At 36.7% G+C, this 15158-nt stretch overlaps 1 protein-coding gene across 2 annotated transcripts in view; it reads left to right on the top strand.

Annotated features, from left to right (window-relative positions):
* Positions 1–15158, top strand: part of ASH1L (ASH1 like histone lysine methyltransferase) — a 57086-nt gene that overhangs the window by 20099 nt on the left and 21829 nt on the right. For both annotated transcript variants that reach the window (XM_085313307.1, XM_085313308.1), the window contains exons 4-7: positions 2794–2895; positions 6232–6973; positions 8112–8291; positions 15002–15096. In XM_085313307.1, the coding sequence (XP_085169433.1) occupies positions 2794–2895; positions 6232–6973; positions 8112–8291; positions 15002–15096 (1119 nt within the window). The remainder of the gene's footprint in view (positions 1–2793; positions 2896–6231; positions 6974–8111; positions 8292–15001; positions 15097–15158) is intronic.

Genomic DNA, 15158 nt, shown 5'->3' on the forward strand with positions numbered 1-15158 from the left:
TGTGTATGGAAAGAAAAAAATTGAAGTGTTAAGTCATCAAAGAGTTAAATTTGGCTCTGAGGAGTGAAGAATTGGTTGTGGTAGCTGGAGCAGTTCTGGGAATTTCCTGAGGAGTTACATTATGGTGAATGATCCGACTTGGGTTTTTATAAGAAACAGCCTAATTAAAGGAAAAAGCAGAAATGTTTTAAGCTAAAACCTGCTTCTGAAGGCTCTGAATCACCTTCCCTCTTATCCTGCATTTAACTTGTGAGTCAGATGAAATGTATCACTTTCAGTAAGTGTATTTCCCACGATTGGAACCAGCTGTTTTTATTATGAGACCAGCTTTCAGTTCAGCATTCATCTCATTCACAAGGAGCTTCTTATGCTTCATGTCATGTACATGCAGTATGTCAGAGAACTTAAAAACTGCATCTAGCCCCATGATAAGAGATGGGGGAAGGTTGTTTTTTTAAGATCATTGTCACGTTGCATACATTTTTTTTAAACTGTAGTGCTGAATTGTGGTTCTGACACTAGCTATTATTGTGAAAGACAATGATTTTTGTATACTTCAGAAAATAGCATGGTGGAGAAAAAACCTGTGGTACCTTAAATATTTTTTTATTTATTAAACCAGACACAGTTAGTATGTGTGGTGGAGAGGACACTGAGCCAGAGAGGTTAAAATGAATAGTAGGAAGCTAGCATCAGGGAACGCATTCTGCAGTTGTCTTATATAGGGAATAGGGAATAGACTAGGGAATAGTCACAGTATTTATTTTAAATTATACCAATGGAAGATAACCTTCCTTGCATAAACTGTGAACATAAACCTTGCCAGTTTTAATTCATTGACAAATACTTTTATCTTTCTATGATATTCTCTGATGCTAGATATTCTACAAGATTGCTTTTATCAGAATTGTAAGAGGAATGTGCATGTTTTGGCAACAGGACTCTTACTGAACTTCGTCTCCTGAACTATTTCAGAGGAGATGAAGTTTAGATAAAACAGAGGTTTCCATGCTATATATTTTTTGTTGAGCACAGTTAATACATGCAGTTATGCCAACAGGAAGGTCACTAGGCTCTAACATTTTATCTTTAAATGCTGAATTAGAGTGTAGCTTTGATAATACTTGCCTGTGGCAAAGTGTTCTCATTGGTTGCTTCTACTCTAATGATAACAGCTGGGCATCAGACCCAATAGCTGGGAACACATCACAGAGAAGGTATGTAAGCAAATCAGAGGACTAGCTTAGTCTGACATCCACGAGGCAAGAACACTTGGTATTGTACAGGAACAGCATACCATGGCCTCTTGGATTTGGACTTCTGAAAAAGAATTTTTGTATTTGAAACACTAACTTTGTATGCTCAGAAGTAGTGTATGTTGGGGATCCTGAAGTTGTATTCCCTTTTTACATGTTGTTTGGTTCAGCTGTAAAAAGTAAAGTGATTTTGTAATGAATCCCTAACCAATCTCCCAACCTGGTGAATAAAAGAGCAGATCATTCCCCTCCCAGGGAGTAGAGTGCCTCATACTTTCTGTATGTCCTTGTCCGTTTGCTGCCTTGGCTCTTAAAGTATATTCTGGTTATTAGGTTTCCTTCTTCTGTCAGTTTCTGATTTAGATAGATGGTCTTCTCACGCATTTGTGAGGAGATCCAAACTAGTAGAGAAGTACGGTAAGGTAGATCAGCCTTTGGCACTATCAGTTACAGGTCTGCCAAGGCTCACAAGAGACCTGATATGTTGCCTAATACCTTCTCCTTGTCATACTTTCTCCAAGTATCCTCAGCAGACTGGAAATCGAGCAGTCCACAAGTGACAAGACTTTTTTCAGGTTTTGGAACAGTACAGATTTTTATAGTATGCTATTATCATTCATTTGAAGTTCAGAGTGGTCCTTAGTAAATTGCTGTTGCTTCACCCTATTAGTTATTTTGAACAATTTATAGCTTATCATAGAGTAGTCTCAGTAAGTTGTTCACAGTCCCTGGAAGGAAAGGAGAAGAAAAACAAAACAAGCCATTCAGTTGGGATCTATGCAATTGAAAAGAATCTTCACTACTTTTATTCCATTTAAAATAAAAGGACAGATCTGAGACATATAATCATTAGTCCAATGGGAGATGTATATGCTCTTCTGTGTTTAAAATAATGTGAGATATATATATTCGGACAAGAAAAAATTGCTTTTTCAAATATGAGTTTATTGCATTTTAATTGTAACTGCTGTGATTTCAAATAATGTAACAATTTAATATATATGCATATATATTTGCATTCACGTTATGAAATTAATACATTTTGTCATTCCTTAATAGAAAAATGGATTTTGAAATAAGAACACAATTGACTGTTCTTTTCTAATATTAAGCAGCTGTATGTAGTCTCCCTGCACAGTTCTGCTGCAGCTTTCTTTTTACCTGCATGTTGTAGAGACAGACAGTATAGAAACCCTCTTTAAGAGCCCACTAACAACATCGCTATAACAAAAAGGTTTCCTTTTGCAGTAAGAATGGGGTTTTATTACGTGAAAGATAATAACCAGATATTATAAATGGTTTTCTCATAGGCTGTTTGCTCTCCTCTCTATGACTTTAGCCTGTGAGAAATTTTGTTTTAATAGTCTGGTTCCATCCCTCTCCACCTTCATGCATCATAGCATGCAAGTGTTCCTAGTGCTAAAAAAAAAGAGTAGTCTTACTCTGAATATTTGGTACCTGTAGTGTGTTTTATTGGCACTGCCAGACTGAAATGAAGGGGGTTTTGTGCTTTTCTCTTCCCTGCTCTACTTTTCAGGCACTCTACCAACACAAGATAAACCTTCCCAGAGGCAGTCAGAGAGCACAAATTGCAGCCCTTCCAGAAAGAGATCAACATCTGAGAGTACGTCTTCTACAGGCAAGTAAAATCTAACAGTCTTGTTTTCAAGACTACTGCTGTACTAAGAACTATACTACAATAGGCAGCCAAGGCTGTATTGCTATGAGAACCTTAACAGCAGGAGTATTTTCACAGAGATACTAAGTTTTTCCACTTATAATTTAGGACACAAGTGCTGCAGATTGTGCTGTAGAATATGGAAACTTGAGCTGGCATTTATACAAGCAGCAACATAGCTATAGCAGCATGGGACTTGGGTTCTTCACCAGGTTAAATTAGTAGTCATGAAGCTCTATGCTTTAGTGCTGGCACTGTGACACTGTAGTTAATAAATGAATTCCCCAGTGGGGAAAGACTTGGCTTCTGGGCTTTTCTGAAAGCAGACAGTGAATGACCCTAAGCAGGTCAAAAATGACAGTAGGAGAGGGATGATAGGACTTGCAGCTCTGGGAATATTCTCTTCAATTCTTTCAAAACAGGATCAAGGCTCAAATGTACAAATGCATTGGGAAGTTGATGAAATGTGTGCCCATATTGAAGGATTTGGCTCTTTCAGCCATGAGGTAACATACTACCCAGACTGGTGCTCCAGGAAGTCCATATTTATGCACTGATTTGCTAACTTTGGGAAGTACAGCTTAAAAATAGGCTCAAAGAAGACAGGTGACAACAACTCATAGATAGTTTGAACACTGAAAAGCTGAACGTAGGCTTAAAATTTATGGGAGATATTCCTTATAGCATAATAACAAGAAAGGGAGATGATTCAGAAATCCAGTGAGTAGAAGCCAATACACTAATGCAAAAAGGGAGGAAAATAAATAGGATTAGATGGAAACCTTTGAAGGCTCCTCACTGAGGAGAATGTTGTGATGTGAACTCACAAATTATTAGACTCACAAAAAAAGTCTATCACAATGACAAATTTTGTTAAAATCTCAGCTGAAGGAAAAAAAAACTTCTATTAGAATTCAGACATTCTTAGATGCCAGTCAGTCACAAATCTGCAGTAAACATCCTTAGACTTGACACTTACAAAATTACTTGTTACGATTTCCATACGTAACGAAGGTGCCGACATTGCTATTTCCTCTTCCCTTTAAACATATATTCGCAACAGATGCTTTCTTCAGCATATGTGATAAGAAAGTCATGTGCAGTGAAGAAGTGCACTTTCTCTGTCTTACCAACTTTCTTCTGCTTGCTCATTTTAAAGAGGCAACTACAAAGAGCTAACTTAATCGACTGGCATAATTCTGTGTATAGGTAGGTGTTGAAAGTTCAGGCATTTCTTGTATAGGAGAGCATAGGAGTAAATCTGAATGGCAAGTTTCTCAGCTTCAAAGACATTGAGCTAATGATGCTGAAAGGACTAGTCTTTGTTAGATTTTCTGTAGATCTGGGATGCACATAGGATTTCAGAGCATTTGTCATAAAAAGCTTCTTTGTTGCTGAGTACTGTAAGCATGTGTGATCAGTGCTGCAGCTGTTTCTGGCATCATAGTCTTCAGTTGTCCGGTCCTTTTGGATCAGTTTCCAAACCAAAACACTAGTTGAAGGACAGGCCATTAGACCTTGTGTCCAAATGTGTTGTGTTGTATAGTTTGATTATTATTGGTTGGTGCAGCTGTTTACATAGGTCACTTTATTAAACAGATGGTATTTCTATGAGGAACCATGAACTCCATTCCAGTGTGTATTTAAAGGTCATAAAAAAGCTAAGGGTGATTTGCCTTTATTATTTCTTCTAAAACTGAAAGCTGAAAGTGTGAATCCTCCCATTACTTTACAAGTTGTTCAAGTTGCTAGGTATTCCACGTGATCACAGTTAACGCTTACAGCAGTGACCTAACAAGCGTGTAGCTGTTTCTTTTTTGAATCCTACAGGAAGAAAGTTGTTCATAGGAGGTTTCTTAGAAGATGATACACTCATTCTTCCTCCTTTAAATCGTGTGTGCTCTTTGAAAAACATTCTTATTTGTACGTGCAAATTTGTTACTTTGGAAACTTTTCTTTTTTCTCCAGAGTACCAAATCGGACTATTGAGTACTAGAGAATATTTATCTTAAACTGTCTGTGCTTTATCTTTGTCACCTAATGCACAGTCTGTCTCCTGTCAAAAGACAGAAGACCATTTTACAAAAATATTTTGTTGTCTTCACTTTAAAAGTTACTTTTACACTATTATATGCTCTTCAGTTTACAGCTTAGGACCCATTAGTTTAAGTAGGTCTAATCTAAATAACTGGCAGTAATTACAGTAACATTATGTAAATGCTAGTATGTAATTGTGATAAATTTGTGAGAAGACTGAGAGTATCCATTTTATTCCAGAAAGGACAGAGTTTATCATCAAGAACCAAGAGGGCAACTTTGGGAAATTCTTAATTTGGAGCAGATCCATTTTTAATATAGCATAATCAGTATCACAGTTGACCTGGAAACTTTTCCAAATGCCAGTCTACAACTGTAAAGTATATAACATTTGGGCAGTTTAAAAAGTGAGATCTAGCTTTACTTGCTGTGTAAACTAGCCTTTCATTTTTCGTGTATTTTCCTTTAGCTTTCTCCAAGCCTATACTTAATTGCGATCAATTTTGTTATCACTGTATTTGTCTTTTGGATAAAGGAAGTGCAAGAGCATTGAAGAAGAGTGCATTTAATTTTTCTGTGCACAGAGAATTTTTTAGTTTTCAGTCTTGAGTAGGAATTAAGTTAACTTTAGAAGAGTTCTCTTTGAACCTGATAGCAACAGTGATATTCTTTGAATTCTCTGAGTAGAAACCTTGGATAGGGAAGCTTTGAAATAAAATATTAGATGCTTTCTTTCAATAATTCTTTATTTTCTATGGTCAATTCCAGTTAATCTTTGTTCTGCAGACATATTTAGACATCAAAATACCCAAGACTGATGAACCTCTAATGAGGGGAGACTCAACATAATTCTAATGACAAGTTAGACCTTCTCACATAATGTTTTACAAAAAATACAAAAATATAATTTATTTCCTGAAGAGCTTATCGTTTAAAATCTATACACATGCGACTGTGAACCATACGAATTTAATGTCCTTGTTGTTCTTTGCTAGCAGAAGTGAGGAACAGTGTGAATCAGGGGAARAGAATTGTATATTAGAAACTGATAATACACAATGTAAACTTCCCACCTACTTGCATCCCTCTTTCCCATTAGAATTTGTGTTCGTCTTGTCATTGAACATTTTAGGCATTTATAAGATATTAACATCTGGCAGTCTGTCCAGCTGTCATATCTTAATTCAAACCTTATTTGATTGTAATGCTGATTGTATCTCAAATCCATTTCAGTATATTTGTGTTCATCTGTGTTTCCAGTGATTGCAGTACCTACACGGGGAACAAGGCTGGCAACTGCTGTTGATGATTCAATGGATAGCTTACTGCAGCGCATGGCACAGCATGAAAGCCAAGCTACTTTGGACAAAACCATAGAAGCAGTCATTGCAAATGTGTCTGTTCCACCACCAGCTAGTCCTGCTCGAAACCACAACAGGGAGAGAGGTCTGGGGAAACAGGACAGTATCTTAGCTTCAGCAATTCCAAGCAACTCTTGCAGTGATACTATCTCCCTTCTTTCAGACAGATTACCAAACAGCTATTCCCCACATCATCTCAAGAGAAGTGTGGTTGAAGCCATGCAGCGACAAGCTAGGAAAATGTGCAATTATAACAAGATCTTGGCAACGAAAAAGAATCTTGATCATGTCAATAAAATTCTGAAAGCCAAAAAGCTGCAAAGGCAGTCACGGACAGGGAATAACTTTGTGAAGCGCAGGCCAGGTAGGCCCCGGAAATACCCAATGCAGGCTGTCGTTTCAATGCAAGCTTTCCAGGCAGCTCGACTGGTCAGTCAGGAGCTAGACAAAAGAGAAGAAAGCAACAGTCCTTTACACCTTGGACCTGATACCATCACAGATGTAATTGAAGCTGTAGTGCAAAGTGTGAACTTGAATACAGATCACCGAAAAGGCTGGAAGAGAAAGAGGTGGCTTGCAGAGGAACAGGCCAGGAAAAGACAAAAATCTCTACCAGAAGGCGAACAGGAGAGCAATAAGAGGTAATACTCTTACAATTCTGTACTTTCAGCGTAGTCATTATGGGGGTTTATAGCATTTCAGCTCATGAAAGAATCTTGTTCTTACAGGCTCTGCTAGTTACGTTTGTTTTCTCTAAGATGATCAGTTTAAAGGGAACTAAGGTGTCAGTTTTAAATATGTTTAGGGTTTTTCTAAGCTACTGAACATCATACAATGTTCAAAATGAGATAGATTCACAGGTAATGCAAAAGTATTGTTTTTGTGCTTAGTGAGCTAGTAACAGACTGGCTGATGAGATAGTTAGTATAGCAAAGATTATTCCTGTATCATGTGCTGAATAAGGAACTATAATAGCTACATGCGCCATGGGAATCTGAAGAGTGTGACTCATATGCATTATAAAAAAAAAACTCCCAAGCAGCAGAATATGTTGGGTGAGATCAGCTGATATGCAGCAAATAGAGAATAAGACCAAAGGAGCAAGGAAGAGTTGTGGCATGCACCAGTTTAATAGTGCAATCAATACTACTATACTACTATATCATACTACTATAGGAACACACCAGAAATTTCTCTCTGCTCTAATCATCTCATACTTTTTCTCAAACTCACCGGTATTAGCAGACCAAACTTTTCCTAAAATCTCCCTTCCTATATTTGCAGAGTAGTTCTGAAAAATATTATCCATTTGTGTTTCAGAAACAAATACCAAAATACAGGCATTTAGATTCAGGGAATGTTACTGCAACCACTTGTCAAAAGGATGTATTGTTTGGCTGTTCTGAAGGCTAAAAGAAATGTTTACACATACTATTTTTGGAATACCAAAGAAGATAGTATAAGCCACTTCTAAATCAATTAACTGAGACTCCAAAGAATAAGAATTCATGGTGCTAACAACTTTCTTTTTGTATTAATTAATAATAACATTACTCTAAAAAGATCCTCCATTTTTTATGATTATGTTTAATCACTACTTGATCATGATCATATTTTGAATTGCATTTTTTACATAGCTACATGCTATGTATGCTATTACATGGTAGTTTACATAGCATGTAATTCAGAAATCTGCACATATGGTCTTTTGCTACTCTCCATATTATAAAGAGGAATAATGAAATGTAGCAGTAAAATAATCTTTACATTTTCTTCTAGTTTATCCGAGACAGCAGCTGTACCATCCAGTCCACATGATGCCCTTGGGAAACCACATGAATCTGAAAATAGTGAGCAGCCTTTGCCTTCTCTTGCCCAGCGTGAGAAAAAAGCACCTCGGCCCCCAAAGAAGAAGTACCAGAAGGCAGGGCTCTACTCTGATGTGTACAAAACAACAGAGTAAGTAGTACCAGTGAAAAGCTGCTGTCTGATATTCCAGTGGAAACTGTCTCCTTTCAACTAGAATCATAAAGAGCTGTCACTAATGAGCAGCTGAAATAAAACCATCAACTTAATGCAAGCCTGTGAAAAATTACATGCATGATAATTATCAGAATCTGACCCATTGAAGATTTAAAATGTAACCCCAGTCAGAAAGCAACCTCCAGCAATCTGAAACTGTTTCTGAGTATCGACCTTGAAGAAGGTAAGACGGCTTCATTCGACAGTCTTAATGATCATGGCAGCAAAAGTGCTGGCAGAGCTTGAGATGCTCAGGTACTGAGTACAATGTCAACGTAAAAAAGGGCCATTGATTTTCTATTTTTATTGACTGAACGATGATATGGTCATCTTTTGTTTGACAAACTTTTGGAGTGAAAGCATTTCAGGTATGCTCAATGTTCATTTCACAATTGAGTGAGGTTTATCTCCTTCTCTTTATATGAAATGTTTAAGAAGCTAGCATTCTTAACATTTTTTTCATTAAGTTGCTCAAAACGTAGTATACATTAGAAGGTAGACATCTTCCATTTCTGATGATCAGCCCACTTCTGTTACTATTTGTAGTTACATAAGATTTCTACAGCAATTTGAACTGATTGTGTTGAAGTCATGACTTTGCACACTTCTTCTAATGTGGTCTGACAGAAAAAGAGAGAAAACTGGACACCTTCTGTCTCATCCCCCTTTGTAGACTACTTTCAAATGCTCTGGAGACCACTGGGAGACTGCTAGTTTATCAGCTGCTCCGGATAACTTTTATTTCCATAGTAAAATAAAGGCATCAATGAAGGAATCAAGACTCTAAGAAAGAAACAGTAAAGATCTAGGTTTGATCAAGTGGGACCACGCATATTTCTAATAGTTTGCAAGCATATTCTTTTGCAGATATGTTAGAATTTCTAGCACTTAGATGTTCTGTTACTGATGTGTACTGTGTTGCAGCATTCAAAAATTGCATAGAAGAAATTAGATCTGTTGCTTTAGGTGGGAACTTGAGAAAATCTTTCTTTTCTTTATAATGAAATGATAGTTATCCTGCCATTCCTAATCGGCAAAGAGAGGGCCATTATTGCATACACAGTAGGCAGACATCTCATTAAAAAAAAATAAAAAAAGGTACAAATACTAAAAGTCAAGGTTTATAGGCATTGTCCCTGATGATAGARTAAAGTCCACCACCCTAGAGAAGGCCATCACAAAACTGATCTCTGCTTCTAACCCTCCCTTTCCCTTGCCATTTCATGTTGCAGTTCCATGGAAGCTTAAAGTGGCCTGATCTAATCTTACCCTTTACTTGGCGCTCAGCATGCTCAGTCTTTCCCTTGCACTGATCCTGAAGTTTGTGGTGAGCCAGTTAAGAACACTGAGGAAACTTTACCCCGCCAAAGAAACGAATAGCTTTTGACTGTCCACATAATCTGAACTTCTCTGCATGGTTATTTAAAAACTGATAGGAAAACAAGGGATGGGAGTGCATGGCCGGGCTCAGCAAGGACAAAACAGTGGCCATATTGATTAAGATGCCTTTTCTTATAGAAAGTTACAGCTTAAAGGGCTCATCTCACCGTTTTCTTTGTGCTAGCACTAGATCTTGTCTTCCTCTGTTGGTTCAGCAAGGTAAATTGGCAGAACAATAGTCACTTTTAATTAATTTTCTGCTTAATTTAACTCACTGCTCTAGTTCTACTGCACAGTCAGACACATGCCAGTGTAAGAGTACAGCAGAARTTCATGTTATTATTCTAATATTTATATAATTTCATGCTGTATTGGTATGAAAGCATGATCTTAGTTGAGAATGAAAAGGCAACTGTGTAATCGTATGGCACCCTCTAGTGATGGTACAGTTAAATATTTGTCAGTGTTTCCATTAGACCAGTGTCTGCCTTCTCTCTCTTAATTGGTGTTACCAATGATCATTATTCCCTATCTCTGTTTGCCATGTTCAACTGCAGACATTTCTTTACCTTAAAACTCTTTTCCTACTCAACTACATCTTTCTTAACCTCTTCTTAAACGTCATTAGAACAGATGAAGTAGTTGAAGTTTTACTGAGAGGTTTACTGTAACTATTTACAACTCTCCCTAGATTAATCATGGCCAATCTCTAAACAGCAGCAAAAAAAAAATGTCATATCACCATCATTTTTAGCCTACTGTTACAGGAGAAACCTGTGCATTAATTTCTCTGCAACCACTACCAGTCATGACAAACTTTAATTGTACCATTTGACTCAACAGAATTTCACTCCTCTAACTCACATAGGTCTAGAAATCTTACTGAAACACAGTGAAGAAAACTCAAATTTTATGTATAGACCATCATCAGAATATGATTCCTTGCAAATGAACCAAGAAGAAAAGAAATGATTTCTGAAGTGAGTCTCAATCCTCCCTCAATTTCCAAATGTAATTTTTTTAGACAGTGTTAGCTGGTCTGATACTCCCATCTACATGAGAAGATGGTAGCACACAATCCTCAACTTCCACTGGATGAATTAGACAGATCAAGTTCAGTGGATGGTTGCACAAGACTGATTATAGATGAGAATCGTTACCTGTTTACACAGCAGTGGCTTTTCCAGAGGAGTGCAAAGTCTCCTTCACCAAACAAATTTAACAATAATTGGTAAATTATTACAACTAATTTTTTCAAATTATAATTTATGGGAAGGATTAAACACACCATGAAAGGACAAAATTATTTTAAAAGTATTTTCTATCACAATAATTCCTTTTTTTCCCACATTACATCACAGTTATGATTGTCATGGAAAAGCTTTAATTTTGACCCTAGATAAAAACTGGAACTTCTAGGGGTACTAAAAGACTTTTTAAGTTGATCATTTTCATCTCTCTGATCTTTATCAGTAACACAAAATGAGCTCTCATTCATCAAATTTGCACTGTGCTGTAATCAACACTGAACTGCATGTTTCTCTGTTGTTGGGTATCCATCACTAATAGAAACCGGTGGTTCCAGAGATACTGTAGTGCAGTGCAGACTGCTGCTGCTGGGAAGTGGGCTTTCCACCCATTTGTTCCTGTCATTGTTTCTGTTTTGCTGATATTAGAGTTTGTGGAGCTACAAGGTGACTTAGATGAAGTAACTGAACATTTTAGAAACAGACCTATTGAAACAGTCAGTCAGCTGAATTAAAGTGATAGTCTAAGATTGTAGTTCAGCAAATGCTTTAAGTTGGCTTAGGCTAGCAATGCACTAAAAGAAGCAGTTCTACTTTCTCCTCACCTTTGGGTGCTTATTCCTTTCCTGTGCTGTCCCTTCCTTTGTCCCATCACAATTATCTGTGCAACTGAACCAGCCTGGGATAGTGATTAAAATGAAATCTGAAATCCAACCTTCCTGCAGCTCAAATAAAAATCCAGTTTTAATTTATTCAGTTTCCTGGTGCAGTTAACTTTGCAGTCATACAAACGGTTGTGCCAGCAGAAGATGGGGAGCATCAAAGCCACTGGCTTAAGATGGTTATCAAACTACAGTCTGAGAGAAAATATTGGGCACCAAACCTTTCAGAAATTTAACTCTGCATTCTACAGAGAGTTAATACCAGCAAGTGTGATAGGAGCGTAAGGAGAAGAAACTAAAAAGTTAAAGAAGAGAAATAGAAGTGGAACACTACCGGAAAGAAATAAATGAGAAGAATGTGGAAAAATGATGGTATGGAAAGTAAAACTTGGTTCCTTCTTAATTAGACTGAGACTTGAGACAGGGGAAGAAGAGAGTGCATTCTAAGCCTAATGTTCAGCCTTTGCAAAGTGGTATGAAAATGCTTTAATATTCAGCAGAAATCACTTTATGAATCGCTCTATTACTGGTAACTTGCAAAAAGAGTCCTGTTTAGTCTGTCGTTGGTAAGTGGACCAGTTTCCAAGTGGGTATTTTAAAATTTTTCCCACAGAAACTGAACCAAGCAACTTTCTGTAGTAGATTATAGTTAGGGGAGTCATTCCTTACCTAGCCGGGCTTACATTTCTGTCTGTCAAGCTATCAAAACCATGCTGCCACCGCTTTCCATGGAAAATACACTAACGGAAATGTTACAAGTTATTTCTCTGTGATTATTAGTAAGTTTTCATCATATCCTAACACTTCTGAAAACAGAAGGGTCCTGGCTTTCTGAAGAGATCTTTTCCTTTTCAGGGGGAATATTCATTATACCTGCTTACTGAGGAAAGTATCTAATAAATAATATGGTATGAAAGTGAGTAGGTACTTGTCCTCAACAATAGCACAGAGTAAGCTGATTCCAGCAGGCTTTTGTATCACTGCCAGTTCTTTGATTACTTCAGTATACTCACTGTTTTAATGTATAATGGTGTTTTATTTTAACATCTCAGCCCTTTCCTTTCGAAGTCCTTAAAACATTGATGGCCTTTGTTCAATCTATTGGTTTGTTACAACAATTCTTTACATGTCTCTAACAATACTGCATTGCTGTGTGTAGAAGGAAGAAAGAATAGGTGCTTTCCCAGTGTTCTTTGTGACTAAATCTGTGACAGGTGATTAATCTTATTGAATCTTTGCAATGACTTCACCATTCTGCTGCTTCTTAAAGTAGTGGACTTAGTGAGTCCCTTGCAGGCTTCTTGTTTCTGCAGTGCATAATGAAATACATGTTATATTTTGTGGGTTTGGCTAATTACCTTTCATAGTTCCTCTTAGCCATACTAGTTTCCTCCTTGCAGTTTATTTACCATAATTTATATTTCTGTTGGCATCCTTTACACTGAATATTTGTGTTACAGCGTACACATTTGGCTTGAATTAAGTCATACCTTTCTGTTGAACATTTTCATTTTTTCTCTGTCTTTGACTTAAGGGTTTGCTTGCCTCTTGTAAGTGGAGGTTCACACTTCTCTTTTTCAAAATACCTTTCTGTTTTTTCTTGCAAATAAGTTGTTTTCCAGGCCTTGTAAATGGTTACTCCATGGCCTTTGTTTGCAAGCCTTTCTAATTCAGTACAATGTCACCTGAAAGGATAGAGGACGTGAGTTCTTTTTTATCCTCTGTAGGATGTCATTTTTGCCTGTTGTGCAAAGGAGCTGTCTTTTTGCCAAAGCAAATGAAATAAATTCCTGCCATCAGAAAACAGAGGGTCACAATGTTAAAAACAGTAAGTTTTACTGTTTGCAAGAATGTTACTGCTTTCTGATTAGGAGTGCTTGACAAAGCATGCTTCAGTTAGAAACTGCTATGACTATTTAGAGAACTAGCTGTAGTGTTGTACTGGTGATACGTTCTGGAACATCAAATGTCAGACTGGAAATAGGTGACCTGTGTTTTAGTGATGCCTCTGCCCTGCTCTGTGACCCAGGTCACTTTTAATTTATCTGTACTTTATATTCCTCACCTGTAAGAGGGAGATACACTCCTTATGTCCCTTAAAAAATGAAGATAATGATGTTGGGGTGAGTTTTATTCAGGTAGCCGCATTTTATTTTAATAATAAGCTGTAATCAGCTGCTGAAATGAACTTTCAGAAAATGTGGTAAGTTCTCTTACATTTTAAATCTTTAAATCATGATGCAGTGCCTTTCTAAAATACATTTTGTAATTCAATCAGAGATTGTTTGACCAGAGAGAAACTCAACTGAGTGAAAGTATATATCAGAAGGCAAATTAAATAATCATAAAAGTATCTTCTGATCCTAAAATCTGACTCATTACTATGTGTCCACCTATATAGATTAAGTTAAATGTGTTTATCAGTAACAGTATGTGAACCACAGATTACTGACATCCATCAGTTCTGTTTTTAACCGTCAGAAATTCTCTTCAGTTGTTGATATTTCAAGATTAGTATTTAACTTCTATTTTCAATTGACTAGTTAACAATATTACCTTTTATTGAGTCAGCTTTCAGTTGTATGTCCAGTTATTAAAAGCTTAAAAAACTTCAATATATTTTAATAGACTTTTACTAACATTTTAATATTTGGTATATTTCATATTTGGAAGTCACTTCTGCGTGTTGCGGTGTCTCAATACTAAATATAACCAGATCAGTTTTTTTTTTCCCCCATAAATTCTTTGTCAGGAGCCAAAAGGAGATGTTTATACAAGACAGCTTGCCAGGTTAGGTTGTTTTACTTTCATCTGACCCATACCACCATTCTTACATTGTACTCCTATTATTCCTTCTATATAGGGGCCATCTTGTTGCTTTTTTAACTTTTGGTTTCTCTTATTTTCCTGCTTTATGTATGAACAGCCTTCTGAAGAAATAAGAAGTAAACACTTGCTCTCAACAAACTAGGAAAGCCGTCTCTATATATGTAAACCTGGTCAAATTCCTAAGCAAACAAAATCCGATAAGATTTGTTGAGTTTATTTTATTCTTGTAACGTTAGTTATAACTTAAATATGACATTTTGGGAATTTAAAGTTGATGGTATCCCATTAAGTCTGGTTTATATAGAAGTTATATAGAAGGAAAAAATCAAATCACCAGCTTTGAAATGGATATGATAAATATATTTGGCAAGCACCCTGGCAATTAGGCTTTTTGGCCACTTCCATTACTATTCTCATGCCTGATAATCAATCCATAGGTACCTTAATTAGTACAGAGGACATATTTTTCCAAATGACAGACGTTTTCCTTATTATGATTTTCTTTATCACTCTTGTCTCTAATCCACAGTCCGAAGAGCCGCCTCATACAATTAAAGAAAGAAAAACTGGAGTACACTCCTGGAGAGCATGAACATGGTTTGTTTCCAGCCCCTATTCATGTTGGTGAGTACTTCACATGTGTTTGAATTGTTGGGAAACAAATATCCCACCTAGGTTACATTGAA

Source organism: Rhea americana, unplaced genomic scaffold, assembly GCF_003343005.1.
Source record: "Rhea americana isolate MKP2758 unplaced genomic scaffold, rheAme1 scaffold_382, whole genome shotgun sequence".
In the NCBI taxonomy this organism is placed as follows: Eukaryota; Metazoa; Chordata; class Aves; order Rheiformes; family Rheidae; genus Rhea; species Rhea americana.